Raw genomic sequence first — 21,033 nt, 5'->3', positions numbered from 1 at the left:
GAAGCAAGCACTGCAGGGAATCATGAGTTACAGATATTTCAGCTGGCCGGTTTGACCTCAGGTCTGGATGAAGTCTAGTTGTTCTAGACTCCTAAGCTTGTTAACCTTTCTGCAACCAGACTTTATTGAGAGGCAAACTGACCAGATGTGCTGGCTTTATTCTCTGCAGACTTGAGTACCTTTTCCCTGTGCCACATTTCAGATTGCAGACATGCCTGAGGGAGAGAGAGAGGAGTGAGGGGAGAAAGAAGCTAGTTATCCAAGAGCCCTCTGGGAAAGAATCCAAATATGAGAGCCTTGAAACCAGTCATGAAATGGAACTCTTGTTTCCAGCCAGCTCTGATTGGAATTATTTTGTATAAAAAGGGAGTATGATAAACCATACTGGAATTTTCCTTTTCAATGTGCACTTGAAAGTTAAAGGTAGCAACTTGAATGTAAAAAAACCCTTTGGCATGTGCTCTTAAATGGCAGACTTGATTCATGTTGATAAGGAGTCTGTCTGATACTTTTACTTTGCTTCTCAGCAGTAGGATCCTATTACTAAGACATCCTATGAATCAGGATTTTTGTATCCTTGCATTTTGCGTTTAGAAAAGGAGTATTGTAATTTAGATTAATCACTGCATAAAGTCCAGAAGTGAATGTTCCTTGTGAAGTGTTTTAATGTTCTTAAATGTCTGGAAAGAGTGCAAAGCAAGAGCAATTTTCCTGTTCTTCCCTCCCAATTTGCACTTTCAAAATAAAAAAGATTTTTATGGTTTTATTCTTTGGCAAACATTTTACCTCTAGACACCCACCTTTAAAAAAAAATCTGGCAGTATTCAGCCTGATTTGGCAAGCTGCACTCAGCAGAGGCTTAAGGACTGCTACAAGAGTATGTTGTGAACTAGACAATCCGGTGCATTGCGTGAACCATGTGTGTGAGTTTCTATGAGATCTGCCCACACTACGCCTGGTCCTGTCCTTCAGCTCCCTTGCTTTCTGGGATAGAAAACTTGTCCTAATACATCAGTTAAGGTGCTTTTTTTTCCTTTTTTTTTTTTTTATCCTGGAAGAATCTTAATATGAATAGGAATCCATGGGAGGTAAAGAATATGATCCAGAACAGAGCACAGTCAGGAGTCTCAGTGACTGATTTTTAGGGGGAAAAGAAAAAAAAAATCTGTGTTATTCTGTGTTTGTGAAAAAGTTAGAAACAACTTCTGGATTGCAGACAAAAGATTAGCAAGTAAATGAAGTGACTTTTGAAATATTTTTATAAGATTATCTAAGATCACTTTCTATGAAGCCTACCCAATAAAAATCCATTGCTCCCAAAGGCAAGGAAGCAGAAGCCTCATGGGGATGTAGAGTAACTGTAGTTAATCAAAGGTAATGGTCATGTCTGCCATGCACGGAATGCTAAATGCTGGGAGAATGGCAAAATAAGGGAGACAGATTGCTCTTGGGAGCCTACTGTTTCTTATTTCAATAAAGGACAGTTATACTCCATAAAAAATTCATTTAATTTTACTCCCTCTTCCTGAATCCTATATCATAGTCGTTCAGTGCATAAGTTAAGGGATGATTGTTCTTACTGCCAGAGCTGAGAACTTGCAGGGGTTCTGGGAAATCAGCTGCTATTGCTGCTTCCTATTGTACACTGTCACCACTGCTACAATCACAACTCAGCTGTAGCCATAGAAGATAAAGCCAGAAAAAATGTGATTTTTCAGGGACATTCTACCTAACCAGCCACTCTTAATTGCCCAAGTTTCTTCCCTTTGCTATAATTCTCTTTGAGCTTATTCTTTTTATCATGTCACACAGGAAACTGGTTCAATTTTGATTACTCTGGCATTTGGCTTGTAGGTCTTCAAGCTAGTAAGTCTGTCAGATAAAATTACATCCAGGTTTTTCCACGCATGATGCCTTTTTCACTTTGAAATCTTGTGCAGGTAGAAAAAGAAGGTTTTAGACATTTGCCCATGATTTTTGCATGTCTGATGCAGATTTGGAGCAGTGAGTCTTACCAGGCTGTGGAATGTCTGGAAATCTCTGTGAACACTGTCATGTTGGTACAATAAATACAGCGGTCCTGTGATGCACCCTATCAGACTCTGCGCAGATATTCAGAGCATCCATGCATGCAAGGCATCTATGCAAGTCCAGTATTTCCAAAGTTCAGTACAGCTCAGTTATGGTCCTGTGATTCCTTCCACTACTCCAGCTCATGTGGATGAGCCTGGTTTGGATTAGCCTGTTTTCACCAACAGAATAATTATTCTTCAAAGAAATGTTTGTTTTTATTAGGGGATGTGTAAGATCTGAAAGTCAGGTTGTGTTTTCTGAAATTTTGCAATACTGCATGTCTCACTAAAATCTATGTCCTTCAGGAAACCTATTTGCATTTAGAGAATATTATAACAGTATTCTCAAGAAGACTGGAATTTTTAATGACAGCACTTTTTATGAAGACAGCACTTTTTATTTCAATGAACCTGTCTTCTATTTTTCCAGTTTGATTGTAGCTCTACTACTGATAGCAAAGCTAAATATGTGGGCAAATATCCTCAGTAATGGATATTGATTTTTGAGTGTCTAACTTGATATGTTGAAAGGGCCTAGTGTGTCCAAAAGTGACAGCTCGGACATTTCTGAGAAATCCATTTCCTATGGAAAGTTTAGGATCATAATTCAGCAGTGATTTAACATCTCAACCCGAGCTGCAGTGATGACGCGTTCATGTAATTCATTAGCATACGCACCTTAGTCATTCTGCTTCTAGGTACTAAAAGTAGTTACACTCTAATAGCTGATTAATTGATTGCACAAATTTATGTGGTTATTAAAGTCCATTTGTATTGTCAGTATCATTGCCATAATGAGCACCACAGTTAGGAGTTGCTCATGGTTTACAGAGCTACCTTTTTATGTCTTAGAAGCAATTTGTCTAAGTTAAGCCTGAAATACACTGCAAAGTTGATGCTGGGGAAATTTATACAGTCCCTACCTGTTATGTGGAAAATTCAAAGCCCTTTTGTTTCCTGGCTGTCAAGCTAACATCATTCACGTCTTTTCCCAGGGTTGCATTGCTTAGAAGGGAAATGCAAATCTATTTCATTTTGTTTGTGATGTCATTTAGAGTTAGTTATAACTATAGTTTATATTGCAAGGAAGAGGATACTAAGCTTTCCTGTCACAGGCTTTTAATAGTTCAGCCTAAGAACAGGTTCAAAGCAGTTTCAAAACAGCTTTGTACAGGTCAAAAAGCAATACTCCTTCCTTACACTGAATAGTATCTCACATTGCAAATAGCTCAGGTGTAACTAATGTATGTTTTGTAGCAAGCCTGTTAGTGTGGCTCAGTTCTGTTTTCTGTAATATTTTTTTAAAACATTTTCAATTCATTATCCTTCACTTGATATCTGCCACACTGGTTGAGACATTAGAAGAAAATGGCAACCAAGTTCAGTTTATCAGAAAATCAGCTGTGCTTTTCTATCTATCAAAACCCAATGTAAAAATAATATGTATGAAATTATTCTGAAAACAAGGCTTTCTATTTTGCAAACCAGTCTTTGAGAAGAATAAGTGCTCTCACCACATGCACTGGCACTGTAGAATAAATCTGCGTGACATATGACAAGCAAGAAAGGGCAGATCATTCATCATAAGGAGCGCAGGCTGCCCTTGGATAACATCCCAGGCAGTTCACTGGTTGCTGCTGATGAGTTAGCACAATCAAAACCATACCAGCTGAGTGTGCATGAAGGAAAACTGTGCATTTAATATCAAATAGGTGGGGTGAAGTCAAGCATACAAAAAGCCATCATGTCCTGAGGATACAGAACCATATGCAAGCTAATTGTAGCAACAACACCTGGTGTCTGGCAATTGAAAGTAACTTCACTCCCAAGAATAGAAACATATATTAAATTTCCAGTTCTAAATGGGAAGCCACTTTATTTGGTAATGAAGAAACTGTTTTGTTTTAGCGGGGAAAGGGAATAAGCCAATCACTTGCATTTCCATGTGCTTTTTCTGATAAAACCAGAAACCAGGAAAAAGGGGATAGGGTCAATCATAAGGTCGTATTTATTTTGTGTACTGTCTTCTGTAGATATTGCTGTGAGAGAGAATGAAAGTCACAAGTCTCTGAGGAGGATAAAGGGGTAGGAAAAAGCATCTTTCTAAATGGGTTTTAAAAATAGTGTCCAAGCCTTTTGTACAGCAGCTTCTAATTAACACATTTCTTTTTTAATGTCCCATTATTCCATGAAATCAAATGGCTTTGGAGAAAAGTGTAGTGTTTTCTCAGCATTACTGCAATCTGATTATTTTTATATTAGGTTCCTGATCCTCCCTGTATTGAGGCCAATGGCAAAATTCCAGTAGACCTCAATAAGGGAAGAGCCAGGTCTTTATTAGTTTATAATCACAGGGATTACAGTAACATGGGATGACATCATATTTCCTCCAGGCCAAACTTTCACAATTACACTGGTAATGTACCCAGCAATGCTATCGCACCAGTGTAATAAAGAAGGAAGATGTGAAGCTCTGCGTTGTATTTTGTGTAACCAGTACACACGAGGCTCTTGGGGTCATAAGAAAATTCAGGATGTCGGCAGGGACTCGGGAGGTCTCTATTTCAACCTCCTGATCAAGTCAGGGTCAGCTATGAAATCAGACCAGGTCATTCAGGGGTTTATCAACTTCATGCAGGATGCAAGGGATGGGAAATGTGGTACTAAGCCACTGTTTCTCTCTGGTATGTGAGGACTGGATGAAAGTCAGTCTGTGGAATAATTCTGAATTAACTATAGGTTGGTTTAAACTAAATTGTTGTTAATGATCCTCTAAAGTGCCCAGATGGAAAAAGTTTGCACTGTGGAGTTCCACACACTTGTAGCACTCCTGTAGATCTGGCGACTAGAGTCTGCTTTCTTCATTTCACTTTTCTATTTTCTTCCTCATCTTTTTTTTCTTCTAAGTTCTTTTCAACATGCATTTCTAAAGTGTAAGTTAATTAATTACTGTAAGAAAGGGAGATTTTTTCTGTCCTTTTTTTTTCTTTATTTGGTGTTCATGCAAGTTTTTGAGCAAGGCTGTGGTTAAATCATGCCCTATTAGCCAGATGCTGATGGGTGAGATGAGCAATGATCACCAGAGAAATGCTACTTTGTAGAAAAATGTAGTGATGCAGAATAGGAAACTGGGAAAGCCAAATATTACATGTGAGAAAGAATGACTCAGAGAGTTGCAAATCAATGTGTTAGGTGGCAAAAAATTTTGAAGCTTACATTTGTGCAACAACTGAAATTTCAAATAAGTGCAACGATCTCTCTCTCTGCATGTTGCAGGCATTGAGCTGATCTGTGAAAAAGACATTGATCTTGCGACACAGGTTCAAGAGCTGCTGGAATTCCTTCATGAGAAGCAGCATGAGCTGGAGCTTAATGCTGATCAAACTCACAAGAGGTTAGAGCAGTGCCTACAGCTCCGGCACCTACAGGCTGAAGTCAAGCAGGTGAGAGTTTTTAACCACACTTAAGGGCCTTAAATGGGTTTTCAGCCATTACATACATGCAAACTGCTAAACCAGCTTCTGCCAAGTCTCATACCTTTAGGTGGACAATCTTTGGGGATTGGTGGACCATCTTCCTTTCCTTACAGTACTTGATTTGCTGACAGATTGCAGCATGACCCTTTACAAATAACAAAGGGCTCTGTTCCCTCTAGTGTGCGTATATTTGGCTTCATGAATAGTTATGGGAAGTCTGCACAGAACTGACCCCATAACTTCTTAACTGGAGAAGCTGCCTCAAACTCCATGTGTTCTGGGAATGTAATGATTTGATTTGGGATCCAGACTTAAGCTGTTGTGGAGAATTGGCTCAAAGCAAAGGTTAACTGAGCTGTGAGGTCCAAGTATGACATTACAGTAGTTTCACCTTTTCATTTATTGCTATACTCCTGTTGACCTGCAGGGATCTTTAACATCTTCTGGGTGAGATAAAAAAATTCTGTCTGTGGTCTGTAGATGCTAGGACTTGTTTAGCCATCTTAGTATTGTTACATTGCCTTTCTTTCAGGTTTAATCCTAGTGTAGGCAGTTGTGTTCTCCCTAGGTTTCCCCTGATATTTAGTTTGGATGCCTCACATTTCTTTGTTTTCCTTTGCTACACAGGATAACGCTACACCTCCTGCTTCTTAATTCATAGGTGGCTTCACACGTCAGTGTATGTCTGCATTTCAGTGGAATGATCTTGGTTTCATTAGGAAAACCAGGAACATTTTTCCAGACACCTGGAATATTCAGGTTTCCATTTTACCAGTACAAATGGGGGGGATTGTGGTTTTTTTTCCCCCAAATACTACAAGGTGTTCATGAAAAAGATTTGCTTCTTTTTTTACTAAAAAAAATAGAATATACTGAGTGCTCAGTACACATGATCATAGTTATACTTTCTTCAAAAGTGAATATTTGAGTGACGCTTTATCTGAATTCTTTTATCATGGCTGGCAAAAGATCCTTCATTCTCAGACAACTCTCAAGCTAGAAGCTGGCAGCACCAACACCAGTGCATACATTTTCTTTCAAAGTCCACTTCGATGTGAATATTTTTCAACCCTAAATGAAAGTAGCACAGAACTCTCCTCAATTTTTATTTTGAAAATGTAGTCATTTTGCATTCGTGATAATTGAAGGCCAACTCCTCATGAAGCTCCAGAGCTCTATGTGCTTCGGCTTTCTTCTGAAAAAAAAAAAAAAAAGAGAGACTGTGGCATTCATAATCGCCACCTTAATATGATTATGAAGTGTATCCTTTTTTCCAGAGGTTCCCACAGTTTCTTACACTCAACTTAGGTAAGCTTGGAGTGTTGTGCAGTAGGTTTATGATGAGGTAGAGCCATTTTAACTTATGATGGAAAATAGAGAGGAGTAATATGTGTAGCAGAAATGCTAAAAATGCAGGTTATCACTGTCTGACCACATGTCACTAGCACACTTGACCAGGATGAAATGCCACTCAGTCAGCCCTGTGGCTGCTCCTGGAGCCATACAGTGGCAATGCAGCACTCTCGCAGGTACCTGATGTTAGTTGCCTCATCATCAAGTATCTGCTGGGCCTTAACTATTTTACAAATCTAAATCTAACCAAAGGAAATGGTTGTAGGACTGAACTATCTAATACTGTGAGAGAACAGCTGCCTCAAATGAGTATTGCCTTAACGGAGCTTGGGACCATCAGAGCCTTCATTACTGCATGACCTTTCAGCAAACCAATAGTGAAGAATCATTTTATTTGTTCAGCTGAATACTAAGGACTCCTTTGCTTATTAACCTATAAATTACCACAGCTACGGTTTCCCTTAGAAAGAGGCAAGTTAAAATATATCTGTGCCCTATCTATTTGGTTTCCTGTAGATGAGTCATATTCCCAACCATTTAGTGAAATTGGGAAATATATTGATTTTGGCTAGTAGTTCATCTCTATTCTGGTCCAGATTTCCTTCACTTTCATTTCAGTGCATCTGAGATGATGGATGATGTCATTACCAAATTGCTCTCACTCTTGTGAATTAGTTGAGATGTGGTTGCTGCAAGACACCTACTGTAGCTGTGGTTAAGTTCTGCTGACATAGTAAAACTGGTCAAGGCTGCTACATGTACATGTGTTTGCATTTTGATATAATGGCTCATGGAAATACAAAGTCTTTTAACTGTCTCTATCTATTTAAGTCTCATTTACCAGGGATTTCTGCTTTATATCATATGCACCAAGGTTTCGAATGCCAAGACAATGAGTCGAAGTTTGGGGCCATTAAAGCGGAACAATTCCAAATGAGATGTTCTGTGAACTGCTTTAGAGTGGAAATAGTATAGAACAGTGATTCACAAACTCTTTGTTATTAAGAAAGATCCTGCCCAAGACTGATTTCCCCTCATTTGGATCCCACTCATTTCCGACAGAAACTACAGAGCTTGGATTGCTTACATAAAAGTAATAGCAGAATAGAGTTGTGGAGATCAGTTTAAAAAACAAACTCTCTAATGCTGTGCTTGCAGCTGTTTGGCTTTCCTATCCCCTTATTTTATCTTTGTATGTTATATTTCTTTTTTTGATAAGTGTTGAACTTGACCTAACTTACTCCCAAATATCCTCACAGTGTCCCACTACGCTTATTTTCCAGGTTGTTATGAAGTATATTTATTCCTTTTCACGTGCCTGTTATCCATCCACTTTTGCTGTTTGGCATTAGATTTGCTTCCAGATGAATATGCCCAAAGGATGATGGGAAGTAGTCATTTGAGAGATACTGAATATATTTGGTTTTTTCCCAGTCTAATGTCACAGAGCTCTTGGAAACCTGATGCAGTTTTGAACTTGGCTAAAACTAACAGAAGGTGTCCTTGCTGGTGGTTGTGTCTGTGGTAGTAAGAGCCTCTCAAAGAAGCTGCAGAGGGTCCAGAGATGTAAAAGATTCACTTACACTGTTTTGCCTTTTAAACTTAAAAATCTTTTCCAACTTCTTGGTGGGTATCATTAGCAAGGCCTTAAGTCTTTTTTAGAAACATCAAGGAAGGCATTCTGACTAAACTAAGCCAGCAGACAGAAACACTATGTGACGCAGAGCTCTTGTTTCTTAAGGAAGGCTGCACGAGAGGTACCTCACTTTTTATTTTTCCTATAAGGTCTGATTCTGTGCTCAGTGAAGATGGCAGAGTTTCAGGGCCTGAATTTTAGAAGAACTTGGTACTATTATTTAATTTCAGAGGAGCCATATGCAGAAGTAGCCTGTTTTAAGCAAATTGGAGTCAAAGGTGAGAGTTGTTTCAGAACTGTGGTGGTTGCCATGTTAGACAACCCATGCCTTGCAGTGAAATTGTTCTCCAGTGGCAAGTGGCTTTTATCTAAGACGCTGTCAATGTGTTTCTGTTTCTCCATTATAAAAAAAATGGTTAGGCTTTTTAAGAGAGTCTTTGGTGATTTATTTAACTCCAGAATTATTTAATCACTGCTTCTACAAAGTTGATAAAATCTGTAATTTGGAGGAAATGTCTGTTTAAAGCCATCTTTTGCTGTTGGCCTGTCTGCACATTGCCAGATGATGGTGAATCTATTAATACAAGAGATGATCAGAGAAGTGTCTTGGTGCTATGTTAGCGGCTTCTCTACATATTTTTATGAAAAGGTATTAAGCACTGTATAAGTAGGAGTCGATTTGTGAGCAGGTCTTGTAAACCAAGTACAAATGTGTAACTCTCCTCCAACCATTTCACAGTCTACTTCCAAACCAGTGACACAATGAAAGGCTCTGCAGGTGACTGGGTTTTGCACTTAAGACTTAAGAAGCTTTGGGTATGCAACTGAAATTTTTTCTTACTGTATGTAAACAACACACACACAAAAGAAGAAGAGGGGAAAAACCTAAGAGAAAAACATTACTATGGAAAAAGCTGATGCAATCCCAGATGAGGCCCTGACATTTAAGTGTAAGACTTTTGGAAATAGAATGGGGTCATTATTTAGTTCTTTCAAGCAAAATTTGCTAGTGTTTGGGTGGTCACTGGGCCTGGAAGGGGGAGTGCAGGAGCCCCACACTCTGGGGAATGGTGGGAGGGGCACAACTCAGGGGTGGCAGCAGCCTTGGGCAAGAAGAGTGCTGTAAGCATTGCTGACAAGATGTAGTCCACCAGAGCCTTACCTGAACTGCTTTATTCTGAATATTTTTGAGTCAACAAGGCAGTTGTACAGAGGGATGCACATGTATCATTAACACTAGAGGAGACCTGGTTGCTGTGGTCCCTCTTCCTCCTTACTCAACCTTGTTGCCTATTAGCTTTTCACTAATTGACTTCCTTTAAGACTGAGGTTTCCAGTGATTTTATTACTATTTAGAGATTCAGATATTTGTATGAAATCTGCGTCAAAACCTCTATGGCAGGTTTTGAAAATTTCAGCTCAAATGAAAGCTGTTTCCAAGAGGACCCTGTCATGCCCTGTATTGTTTAAAAAAAAAAATAAATAAATAAAAAAGCTGCTGCATTTTTAGCATACATGTTCAGTCATAGTCAGTATTTTCTACACTCTAAATGGCCCAAGCCAGGATATATCACGGTATAGAAAGTGTGAAAGCATGTCTTGCTTTATGATGTCCTCATTTCAAGTCTTTCCCAGACACAGTGATCCTTTGGTTAACTTCAGCCTTTGGTACCATGTAGTCGGTAATAATGTAGCTTTCTTGTCTGATGGATTATAGAAAAAGCCAGCCAAAAAGATTGCCATATGATAACCCGATTTCTTTTCCTTTAAATCTTTGTTGCATTTCCCACAGGAACAATACCGCCTGCTGATGAAAGAGAGAAAGCTGACAAATGAAATCTTCCACACTGTTGTAGTGAGCAGAATGTAATTTTCTACAAATGAGGGTCAGCTACATGTGTAGATGGCTCCCCTTTCTTTCTCCTAGGGAAAACTCATTTTCCTACCCTACAGGGAACTGAATGGCTATAAGTAGGGTGATACATGATGTAGGGATAAAAACCAAAACAACAGAAAATCCCTATTTCTTTCAGACAATTTAATGGATCACTTGGTGAAAATGATGGCACAAAAGGGAAATTACTATGTAGAATATTGCAGCAAAGTCAATTTTGGAGCTTTGTAAATCATGAGCTAAATTTAGGGCAGTGATTGGGCAGTCAGGATTTCCTGTGCATCTGTGAATTGAATTCAGCAACTTTCTGGCTTTATTGGAATAATTTGACATCCACACAGGTAGAAAATAGGCTTTGAGACAACACAGCAAAGAACTTGCACGTGTGTTCTGGGTGCTAATTTTCCAAACACATGTCTTAAGCAGCAACATTTTCTGCTATTTTAAATGAATAAATACAAGCTTGATAGATTAATTATGTATATTTAGGATTTGATTCTGCAGTCATTACAGCATGGGTTGCATGTCTACAAATAATCTAAATATCCCTGAAGTAAAGCTTCTTGACTAAATATAAAATGCAAGACCTGGGATTTCTTCCTAGCTCTGCATGCAGGTGGAAACTCCAACTGCATCTTAACTCTATGTCAGATGAAACCAAATGTGTCTTTTCCTTCTTCACCCCTAAGCTCCGACTTTTGTGTGAAAGAAACACAGGCAAGTGGAGCAGAAAGGAGTTGCAAGGTCCATGATTCGAGTTGGAAATTTGAAAAAGAGAGAGATCTTTATGTTTAATTTCAAATCTTCCTCATTAAGCTTTGTGGATTTGCCCTGGGGCATTTGCATAGGGGAACATTCATTTTTGATCAAACCTTGGCAATGAAAGCTCTTTGCTATTTGAATATCCATGTAAATACCTTGGGAGTTTAATTCTTCAAGTAATAACTTCTTCTATAAGATCTTTGCCCTCTAAAAATTTATGTCATTAAGTCCTTTATCCTAGGATTTCTTTCTGCTCACTAATTCAGCCTGAGACCACACTGGGGAAAGTTTGTTAGTCAGGCTGAAGCATTTTCCGATCAGTGACTACATCAACCTTTGTACTGAAGCAATCTTTCCATAAGCACATCCTTTCTTTACAGGTGCTTGGCTGGATCCGGAATGGTGAATCAATGCTGAATGCAAGCCTTGTCAATGCAAGCTCCCTCTCTGAAGCTGAGCAGCTCCAGCGAGAGCATGAGCAGTTTCAGCTGGCCATAGAGGTAACATGAATAAGTTAACTTTATTTCTCCTTCCCAGGTGAACATCATACAAAAGTTTATATCTTGGGCATCAATCACTGCTTGCTTGAAGGAAAGGAAGGAATAAAAACTTTAGAAAATCAACTTATCATTAAACTCATAATGCAGCCAGAGGTTAATCATGAAATAAATTATTTATCATCTGCAGCTAATCCTTTGGCTGTCAGATATCAGCTTTCCCATTCATGAAAATGACACTCACGCTTCTTCTGATAATTTCTTTGGTAAAAAAATAAGAAGATTAAATTTCACAAAGTGATCTGAAAATGAGAAAAATTTGTGAAGTCAGTTTTTTCCCATATCCACGATTTGCAGATCATTGCACAGCATTCATTTATGAATATCTTTGTTACTGGATAATGCTATCACATGAAATCTCTGTTTCATTCAACTGTCCTTTTGTTGACAGTAGAAGAGACATTCATTCAAATCCACATTCTCAAATAACTTTACTTTGAAGAAGAGGCAAGAGGGGCGATTTTTAAGAATTGCCTGCAAAACTGAGCTTTTGCCCCTGCTTGCCCTGGAGTAGCACATCTTTGACCTGGCCCTTGAACACTAATTGTGGGCCAACTCATTTGCCTCCCTCACGGGGCCAGGACATGGCAGGAGGAATAACACCTCCTCTGAGCTGCTTTCCTTTGGATGAGAAGGTAGTAGAGGGCTATGGACTCCCCTGAGTAGGGCACTCATAGTTCATAGTTCAGCTCAGTACTTTATACATCTTTGTCATTATGAACAAACTCTACACTCACAGGGTGTGCTTGCTCCAGTTATGAGAAAGAGGGGTCATTGTTTTCTCCTGTTCCTGCTTAACAAGGTGTATATGCTTCCCAGATTATGTTAATTGTTACTTTTTTACAGAGCAAAGAACAAGTTGGAAAATCCCTTTCTGTGGTTTATATATGTTTGAAAATAACCAAAACTAAACCAAACTTTAAACTATGAAAATAATATTTCCATAATGGAGATTTGAAGAGATGCCTGATTTTGAGAGGGAAAAGTGTCTTTATGTCTTCTGGTAAACTTTACTTAAGTCAGTATACATTATAGTGTTGCTAGTAAGTATAGAGTTTAAACCTCAGCTAATGACCTATTTTGATCCAGCTCCACTCACAGTAAGGAAGGAGCAGCTGTTGCAGCTCCCAAGGGAAAAGGAAGAAGTTTTCTATCAATTCTGTATGAGCTGGCTGGTACCAAGTTCTGCTGACCACATCTTGGCAGCCGTCACCAGACAGCAGTGGGGAACAAGACACCCACTAGCTGTGTTATCGCAGCTTGCTGCCATTGGGAAATGCTTGTATTTGGTGGTAAATGCAAATCACAGAGGGAGAAGAGGGTTACGCCACAGTAAGGGGAAAATAAGTTTTCAAAGGGAGAAAACACTAGATAAAATCTTTAAAGTGTTTAAAGCTCAATATGGGGAAGAGATCAGCAAAGCACACAGGGCAGACTGTTCTCTAAAGGCATTCTAGATGTGGAATTGATTTTCAGTTGAAATCCTTTAAAGTCTATTTAAAACAAGTATTACAACTCTAACATCAGTAAAGCAGCTGGATATTAAATTTAACCAGTTGTTCTTGAACATCTTCCTAAATGTTTCTGCCAAGTATTAATCCTTTTTTTGCTAATAGCTTTCTCTACATTGCATTATTCATCAGTGTATTACCAGATGATTGCAAGCTTCTTTTCAGGTTCAAGGATTAGATCATAAAAGCATCACATGAGAATTTGTCAGCAGCAGTTACAAATGGGATGCAGAACAGAGGAGTCTTTGCGATATTTTAGGGCTTCTGTTCAGAAGATTAAAATCAAATATTGGACTAAACCATGCCTGAACACAGTTACTCAGGAGGCTGTGAAGGGCCAGGGGCTATTTTCCTCTCAGCAACCCACAGAGGAAGATGTAACCACCACTTGGTTACTCTGAGAGGAGCTGGTGTAGGCTGGGGAATGGAGCAGATAATTCAGTCCTGCCTATGAAGTGGCTAATGAGTAAATTGGGGAACAGTGGAGAAAATGGCTTCACTCCCCCCAGCTCTGCCCTTAAAGGTAGCATAGTGTAGCTCCAATATGAGTGAACTGACTTTCAGAAATGTAGGGGCTGATATTTGTGATATAGTTCATGCCATTTAGTAAGGCATCTTCATGTCTTCTGCAGTTGATGTTTTGTATCCTGCGGACAGGACAGTTACACACATGAGTAAAACTGCTGATGCCAGCAAACTGCCTGGCAAGAGTCAAATTAGGGTGATGAGGCCCATAGTTTGCCAACTCTTTGGTGTTTGCTTTTGTATCTGCAGATTGTGTGGGATGCAGTCAGCACTGAGTACCGGCTGGGTGGGAGCTCAGCATAACAGCTGCCTGCCTTGGGGTTGTCAAAATGGATCCATGGGGAACCCCACCCCGGGTTGTTGCCCAAGGGGCAGTAGCTGATCAGTGGAGCTAACCCATCTTAGCCAGTGCTTGCTTGTCCCAAGCTTTAATAACATGTTGCAAATGTGTGTGAATAATTGAAACTAAAATGCTTTGCAGAAAGTAACTGTTAACTGAAGATAACTCTGAAAATGTTTCACTCTCTCGCATCTCCATGCTCACACCTCGCTTCACCTTTCTACCATACATCTGGCACATCTATACAACCTCTCTTTCCTCCCCTCATACACAGTCCCTCTTTCATGCCACTTCCTTACAGAAGACACACCAGAGTGCCCTGCAAGTCCAGCAGAAAGCCGAAGTGTTGCTACAGGCTGGGCATTATGATGCTGATGCTATCAGAGAGTGTGCCGAAAAGGTGGCCCTGCACTGGCAGCAGCTGATGCTGAAGATGGAGGACAGGCTCAAACTTGTCAATGCCTCGGTGGCCTTCTATAAAACCTCTGAGCAGGTGAGCTGAACAGTATCCTATCTGTATCACAGCATATTGCTACAGCCTGGGATTTAGCTCCTAGCGTATAGTGCGAAGCTCTTGCCTCTCACCAAGATCAGCAGTGCAGTCTCTCCACTCTTCCAGAGTGTTGAACTGTTCCAAATACCTGCTCTGCTAATACCACTAAGGAGCAGTGCCTATTCTTCTCTCTTTTCCTTGAGTAATCCCAAAAATAGGAAGAAAGTGGCTTCAGTCAGCCCTGCTTGCCCTTAAAAACTGCCTTTTGTCTTTTTACATATGTTTGCATGTCTCCATCCACACATTAGGTGCATATAAACCTTTGTGTCACCTGAACAGGGCCAGTGTGGAGCCCTCAGGTGACTCCCAGCTAGTAAATACCAATGTGAGTGCACTCCATGATGTAGCAGCACTGGTAGGTGGGGGTTTTCTACTCTGACCCTGAGTGCAGAGGGTCTTCTGCCAGCAAGGGACCTCGCAGCATTGGCAAAATTAACTGAAAGGACATTTGCTCCATTGGCATAGCAATGCGAAGCCACATGTGGAAACCAAAGTTTGAACTAGTCAAAATTGTTTCTCTGACAAGTATTGTAACAAAGAAAACCAAAACCAAACAAACAAAAAAGGCAGCAGTTTGCAATAACATTCATCTTAAAGTTTTCAGTGAAGCAATGTAATTCTTGAAGGTTTTTTTTTAATTGTCCCCTTTCCAATGGCAAGAATTTCTGAAATCCTGCCATTTTAGTTTCAAGTTCTCATGATACAGAGTTAATTTTGAGGAATATAAATCTGCTTTTCCTTGAGAACTGCTTGCAATTAATTACTTGTTACTTTGTGAGCAGTACTAGTCAGTGTTTTCACTAGTAGTTAAACACCACCATGCTGAAAAAGATGCCAAGATACGAAGGGATTTCTCTTAAATTCATCTGCAACACAGATAATTACAGCAGTAACCGTTATATGTTGACACAACTTTACTTTATTCCATGTGTCCATGAATTGCAAAACACATTCCAGTTAGCTGCTGGTATGGTGGGATTATTCATCCCTTGCACAAGCAGGTGCCATTTATACTGTAGTCAGTGAGAATTAGTGTCATAGTGTGGATACTCAAATAGCCTTGCCTGATGTAATTTACTGCAGCTAGGCAGTTCATGTTAGCATGGACATTGCAGGAACCTGTGGTTTTATACAAAAGGCAGCAGTGATTTCCATTACATTTTCTATTGTTATTATCGCATAGTTAGTTCCTCAATTAGACAACCAGACACAGCACAACTAAATATATCATTATGGAAAGAGATTATTTTTTCCTTAACAACGAGGCTGTAGATGATCCTTGGGCCACTTTTTGATGTCATTTGTTTAATGCATTTTTAAGATTGTTTAAGATGAATTCATTCCTTATAATGAATGTCTTTCACTGTGAAGAGTTTCAAACAGATTTACAGTCCCTGATGCATTCAAGATTGAAATGATTTACTGCTGGTGGAGGATTGTGAGAAATGAAAACCATTAAGGGATTCATTAGTGCTTTAGACAGTCAAATGTGCTGGCCAAAATATGCATAGCCAGTAATTTATCAGTTCAGTCTCTCTTCCTGTTTCCAAGTCATAGACAAGCATACCGCAGTGCCCACTAGTTCATTCATTAGTTGTGTCTATTCAGCAAATGTCTAGGGCAAAGATCATTCAGTCTTTGAATGCTCATAAACTCACTGCTGCATAAACTCACTAGTCTGTCATCTTCTCTTGGGCTGCATGACTGAGCTACGGTCCTTAACAGTCTGCTCCCTGACTGGATGAAAGTGGATTGAGTAATTTACTGGATCCTGAATTCTCCAAGTATCTAGAGAAAGCAGCTCAAAGGGTGGAGAGACTGTCACAACCAGACAAACTTTTTCATGCCTGTCTTCCCCAAGCATACTATGTTCTTGATATAACTGGTGGAGCCCCTGGCTTTCAAATAGCCCAGTTTCTCTCTGACTTCACTGACAGCCCACTTTATATTAATTGATCTCATCATCTTAACAGAGAGATGATATTTGCATGTGCAAGGATCATCCTTTCTGAAAAGATGTGGACCCCAGGTAGTCCATCTACTTTCATTTTTCAAGTCACCCAAGTCCAATAGAGTACCAAAGTTTTCAAGAACTAAGAAGTAAAATGGAAATGCTTTTCTGTGCCTGAATAACACATGGGGCACTTGCTCTCCAATAAATGTTTGAGGGTGAGTGCTGGTTTACATCCAAGCAAGGAGATTATTTCAGATTGTCAAATGCATAAGGTCCTTGAACAGCCTGGCAGCAGAGTACGTTGATCAGTTCACTTCGGTTCACCAGTTTTAAAACTGAGTTTGATGTGTTCATGAATGGAGTTGTATGAAAATGACCTGTGATAGTGGGGAGGATTGGTAGTAATGCTGGAATCTCTTCCAGGCTATGCTCTTGAGTATCTAGGGTCCTCTGATTTATAACTGTGTTCATATAAAAGTTGCAGGAGTGAGCAAGAAAAAGGTGAACATGGTTAGCTGGACCTCCAGCAATAACTGACTGGATCTTGAGTAATCTCAGCAGTGGAGTGTGTAGGAAGAGCCCTCTGGGAGAGAAGAGGAAAGTTCCAAATGGTCCTGAAAGCTTTTGTAGTTTTTTTGGTGTCTGCACAGGCCACTAAGAGTCATTCTCAGGATCTGCAACACAAAAGACTCAGCCTTGTCCAAGGCCACTGCACACACAGTTTCCAGACTGTGTTGGTTTATTTACCTCATTCCCTTTATTCTACAAAGATAGAAGATACTTGTGTAAGCCCTGTACAGTGGAACACCTGCATCCACCTAGGTTGCAACACTGATTTAATGTCTATTGGTTTCCATCAGTCTTTACAAAAGCTGTATAGGGAGCAACTAACATGCAGCTGAAGAGAATTAGTTCCAGCTTCAGACTTTGTTTCAGGAAAGTATTTAAGCATGTGTTTTTCTTTAAGTATGTGCTAAGTCCCTTGACTTCAGTGGGATTTAAACACATCTAAAGCACCGTTCTGGAATAGGGATTGTTTCCTGAATGATCCACTGGGGCCAACACTGACCCCTGCCTTGATTCAACCTTTTGAGCTTCCCCCCAGTTATCCATTGGATGAGAAGAAGGATTTATTACCCTTAAACCAGATTAATTGCATCCCAAACAGTAGAGATCCCTATGGGTAAGAAGAACTTCTAGATCATTCTGTCCAAGGCCTGTTTCATACCCCCTTATCCTCCATGCCATGGCCCATAGTCCAAAACATTTAGATTTGAAATGTTACTGGTCATAGTCTTTTACTGAATATGTTCCTCCTGATTATGATTGTAGATAACTGAATTATTGTGCTATGGGCATGTTTCAGGTGTGCAGTGTATTAGAGAGCTTGGAGCAAGAATACAGACGGGATGAAGACTGGTGTGGAGGTCGAGATAAACTTGGACCGGCAGCTGAGATAGACCACGTCATCCCTCTGATCAGCAAACATCTGGAACAGAAGGAGGCTTTTCTCAAGGTCTCATTTTAGTTCTCTAATAAATCAGGAAAACTCCCCATTAAGTAGTCAATTTAGAGCAGTGTTGGTGAGTTTGAGAGGAGGCTCTGAGGTGTAATTCCAGTTCAGCTACTGCCTGGCTGTATAAGCCCTAGGCCAGTTTCACACTGTTATAGTAGGGGTACTAAGCATTATTATCAATACATATCTCAGAGACATGTTATCAGGACTAATCAGGTGTTATTTGCATTGCACTTGGAGGATGTTGGTTGTTGTGCTGGTTTGAAGTTCAAATTCTCAAAATCGCCTATGAGCTTTATAAATGACAGGTATTATACGGCATTTTGGTGTTGGCTTATACAAACCATCCAGCACTTCAAATTCTGTCCTCCAAGCCAATAACTGAAGAGCTACTAACAACTGAAGCAATTCTGTCTCTGCAAGGCAGCACCAGGATGGAGACAGAGATTTCCTTCTGCCTTCCAGGTGCTGCTTTGTAAGAACTGTGGAGCTGACAGGCTGACAAGTCAATTGACAGCCAGCCTCCCACCTTCCACTAAAACTGATATACAACATGAAACTATGCTTGCAGGCAAGGCTTAAGAAATTATGCCTCTATATTGTACATTTTTTTTGAAACAACGAGTACTTTTCTTGAGAGATGGGTTAGCTGTGGTTAGATTGAAAATGTGTGATATACTAGCTCTTTACAACCAGTTGTTTTATTATTGTCATTAATTTGCCCTTAATATATAAAATGAGCCACTATATTCAAAATGACTCATTTTTTAATACATTTATGAGGCTGTTAGTTTATTAGCTGAGCTTATTGACTCTTAGCTGAAGCTCTCATGTTCCCATATGAAAGAGAACTTCTCCCTGCAAAATAAGCAGAGAACTCCCTTGGGTCGCTTTCTTTGCTCATCTTTACTGATTCTTTTTGGTGGGGGCTGTTTTTCTTAGGCCTGTACACTGGCACGAAGGAACGCTGAGGTATTCCTCAAGTACATCCACCGGAACAATGTCAGCATGCCTGGAGTAGCAAGCCATACAAGGGGTCCCGAGCAGCAAGTGAAAGGTTGGTGCACTGGTGCAATGACAGCATTGAAGGTTTTGTTTGCTTCCCCCTCTACTGTGTGGTCAACCTAAAGTTTGTGAACATGCTGAGAAGGCACCGTAAGTTTTGCCATCTGCTGCCACTAAAATTATACATATGCCTGACACCTTTAGCAATGGTAGTGAAGCCTCTCAGAAAGTCATCCCTCCTCTGCTAGCCATGAGTTCTTATACAGAATTCTGCTGTTGCAAGTGTTGGTGGGGCAAAAAAGGAAAGTGGTTTGAAACATGGGCTCTGTCTGGCTTCTCTTGTCAGGAAAGTCCATGGTAGTGACGCTGTGCCATCCCCCATCATGTAGGTTGTCAGCTGAGATGATCAGACACTATTTTGCCTTAATATCTAAAAATGCATAAACAAATAAGCACATATCAAATACAATGTCTAGATGCATCCTGTTGCTGCTGAGCACTGGAAAAAAATGAACCCCAAGCTTTTTTGTCCCTAGGATGGATCTGCTATTTTTTTGTCCCTGGAATCCTGTTTGATGTCCTACCACATCAAACAATCCTCAGCAAAAGTATCTGCCTGTAGTTACTTTCCTTTGGTCAAAAGAGCACCATTTACAATCAGATGATACATCTGAGATGTTTGAATTGTTTCCACTCTGCTTAACTAAACAGTTGTTAATCTGTGCCTAGCAATGCTGCAAGATACTGATAAGAATGAACAAAGTGATTCTGCAGAAATAAACCATTTTTTGTTATTATTATTGGCTTTCTTACAAGCTGCAGAAAGATACAGGTTAAAATCAGTGCAGTCGTATATGTGGGAGGGTGGGAACTTTGGTTATACACAGAAGATGAAACTGGTGCTACTGAAGAGATTATTTTCCTTCCTTTCTTTCAATACCAGTTCTTCAATGTTAACATGACTTTGTTCAACTTTCCACCGCTACTGTGTCAAATGCTTGTTGTTGTTGTGGATTTTTGTTCCTTACAGTTGAAAAATCACGGGAACATTAATTAAATCCTGACTCAGCAAGCCCTTAGATATGAACCTGATACAAGCTTGTGAGTGTTCCTCACTGAGCTTGTTTGAAATTACTCACTTATATAAAAATCCACTTGTATATCCATCTTTTTCTGAGCCAAACGTGTAATTCTTATGCTTGGTGAGTCTCTCCACAGAAAATCTTTGAAGTGGACACTTTAGTTCAGAATAAAAGCACCATTTTGGAGGATACCTATTGTGCTTCCAAAGCAAAGTCTTTAATACAGAACAAAATTAGTTTTATTTGGCATAAACTGTTTATGCAGAGACCTGATCTAGAGCACCCGTGACAAGCTTCAGGTTAATTTTGTCATTCAGACGAAGTTCCCTCAGCAGGGACTGGGCTAGGTTTTGCTATTAAGTATTACAAATTTTTTGAGCATAATCAGTGTCACACTTGTAAATGAGGAGGGATACATCCAAATCTGCTTGCTGCCACCAGTGCTGATACATAAGCAATGAATATCGGTACATTCAGAAAGGGCTTAGGGTGAGAGAGGTTATTAACAGGTGCTGTAAATGTTCGTAAGTCACTGTAAGTGGTTGGGAAGCCAGACTCAACGTTTTAATATAAAAGAGTGCGGCTGCTGCCCGGGCTGCCTGTGCCTAGGCCCCCTCTAGTGGATGCTCCGCTTTGAGGATAAGGGCAGGAGGGCAGCCATGCCTCACCTGCCGAGGCAGCTACCTGAGCTCCGTACCCAGGCACGGCTGGGATGAGCCATGCTGCTGCCAGCTACACATGACTTAACTCAGTTTAAGTAGAAAAGCTCAGTTTTAACGAAGGTTTATGTCAGTTAT

General features: G+C 40.0%; 1 protein-coding gene across 12 annotated transcripts in view; it reads left to right on the top strand.

The window, feature by feature from the left end:
* KALRN (kalirin RhoGEF kinase) overlaps positions 1-21,033 on the top strand; it is a 534,671-nt gene that overhangs the window by 350,210 nt on the left and 163,428 nt on the right. For 10 of the 12 annotated variants that reach the window (XR_012044472.1, XR_012044473.1, XM_072875252.1 and 7 more), the window contains 5 exons: positions 5,349-5,515; positions 11,574-11,693; positions 14,401-14,619; positions 18,000-18,149; positions 19,092-19,206. Coding sequence is in view for 10 of the 12 variants with exons in the window: in XM_072875252.1 (XP_072731353.1) it covers positions 5,349-5,515; positions 11,574-11,693; positions 14,401-14,619; positions 18,000-18,149; positions 19,092-19,206 (771 nt within the window). In the remaining 2 variants the exon portion in view is untranslated. The remainder of the gene's footprint in view (positions 1-5,348; positions 5,516-11,573; positions 11,694-14,400; positions 14,620-17,999; positions 18,150-19,091; positions 19,207-21,033) is intronic. The other 2 variants (XM_072875256.1, XM_072875249.1) reach the window with 1 other exon arrangement.

This window comes from Ciconia boyciana, chromosome 10 (genome assembly GCF_034638445.1).
Source record: "Ciconia boyciana chromosome 10, ASM3463844v1, whole genome shotgun sequence".
Classification (NCBI taxonomy): Eukaryota; Metazoa; Chordata; class Aves; order Ciconiiformes; family Ciconiidae; genus Ciconia; species Ciconia boyciana.
Note: the sequence above shows the minus strand (reverse complement) of the source record. Positions and strands in the feature narration are given on the sequence as shown.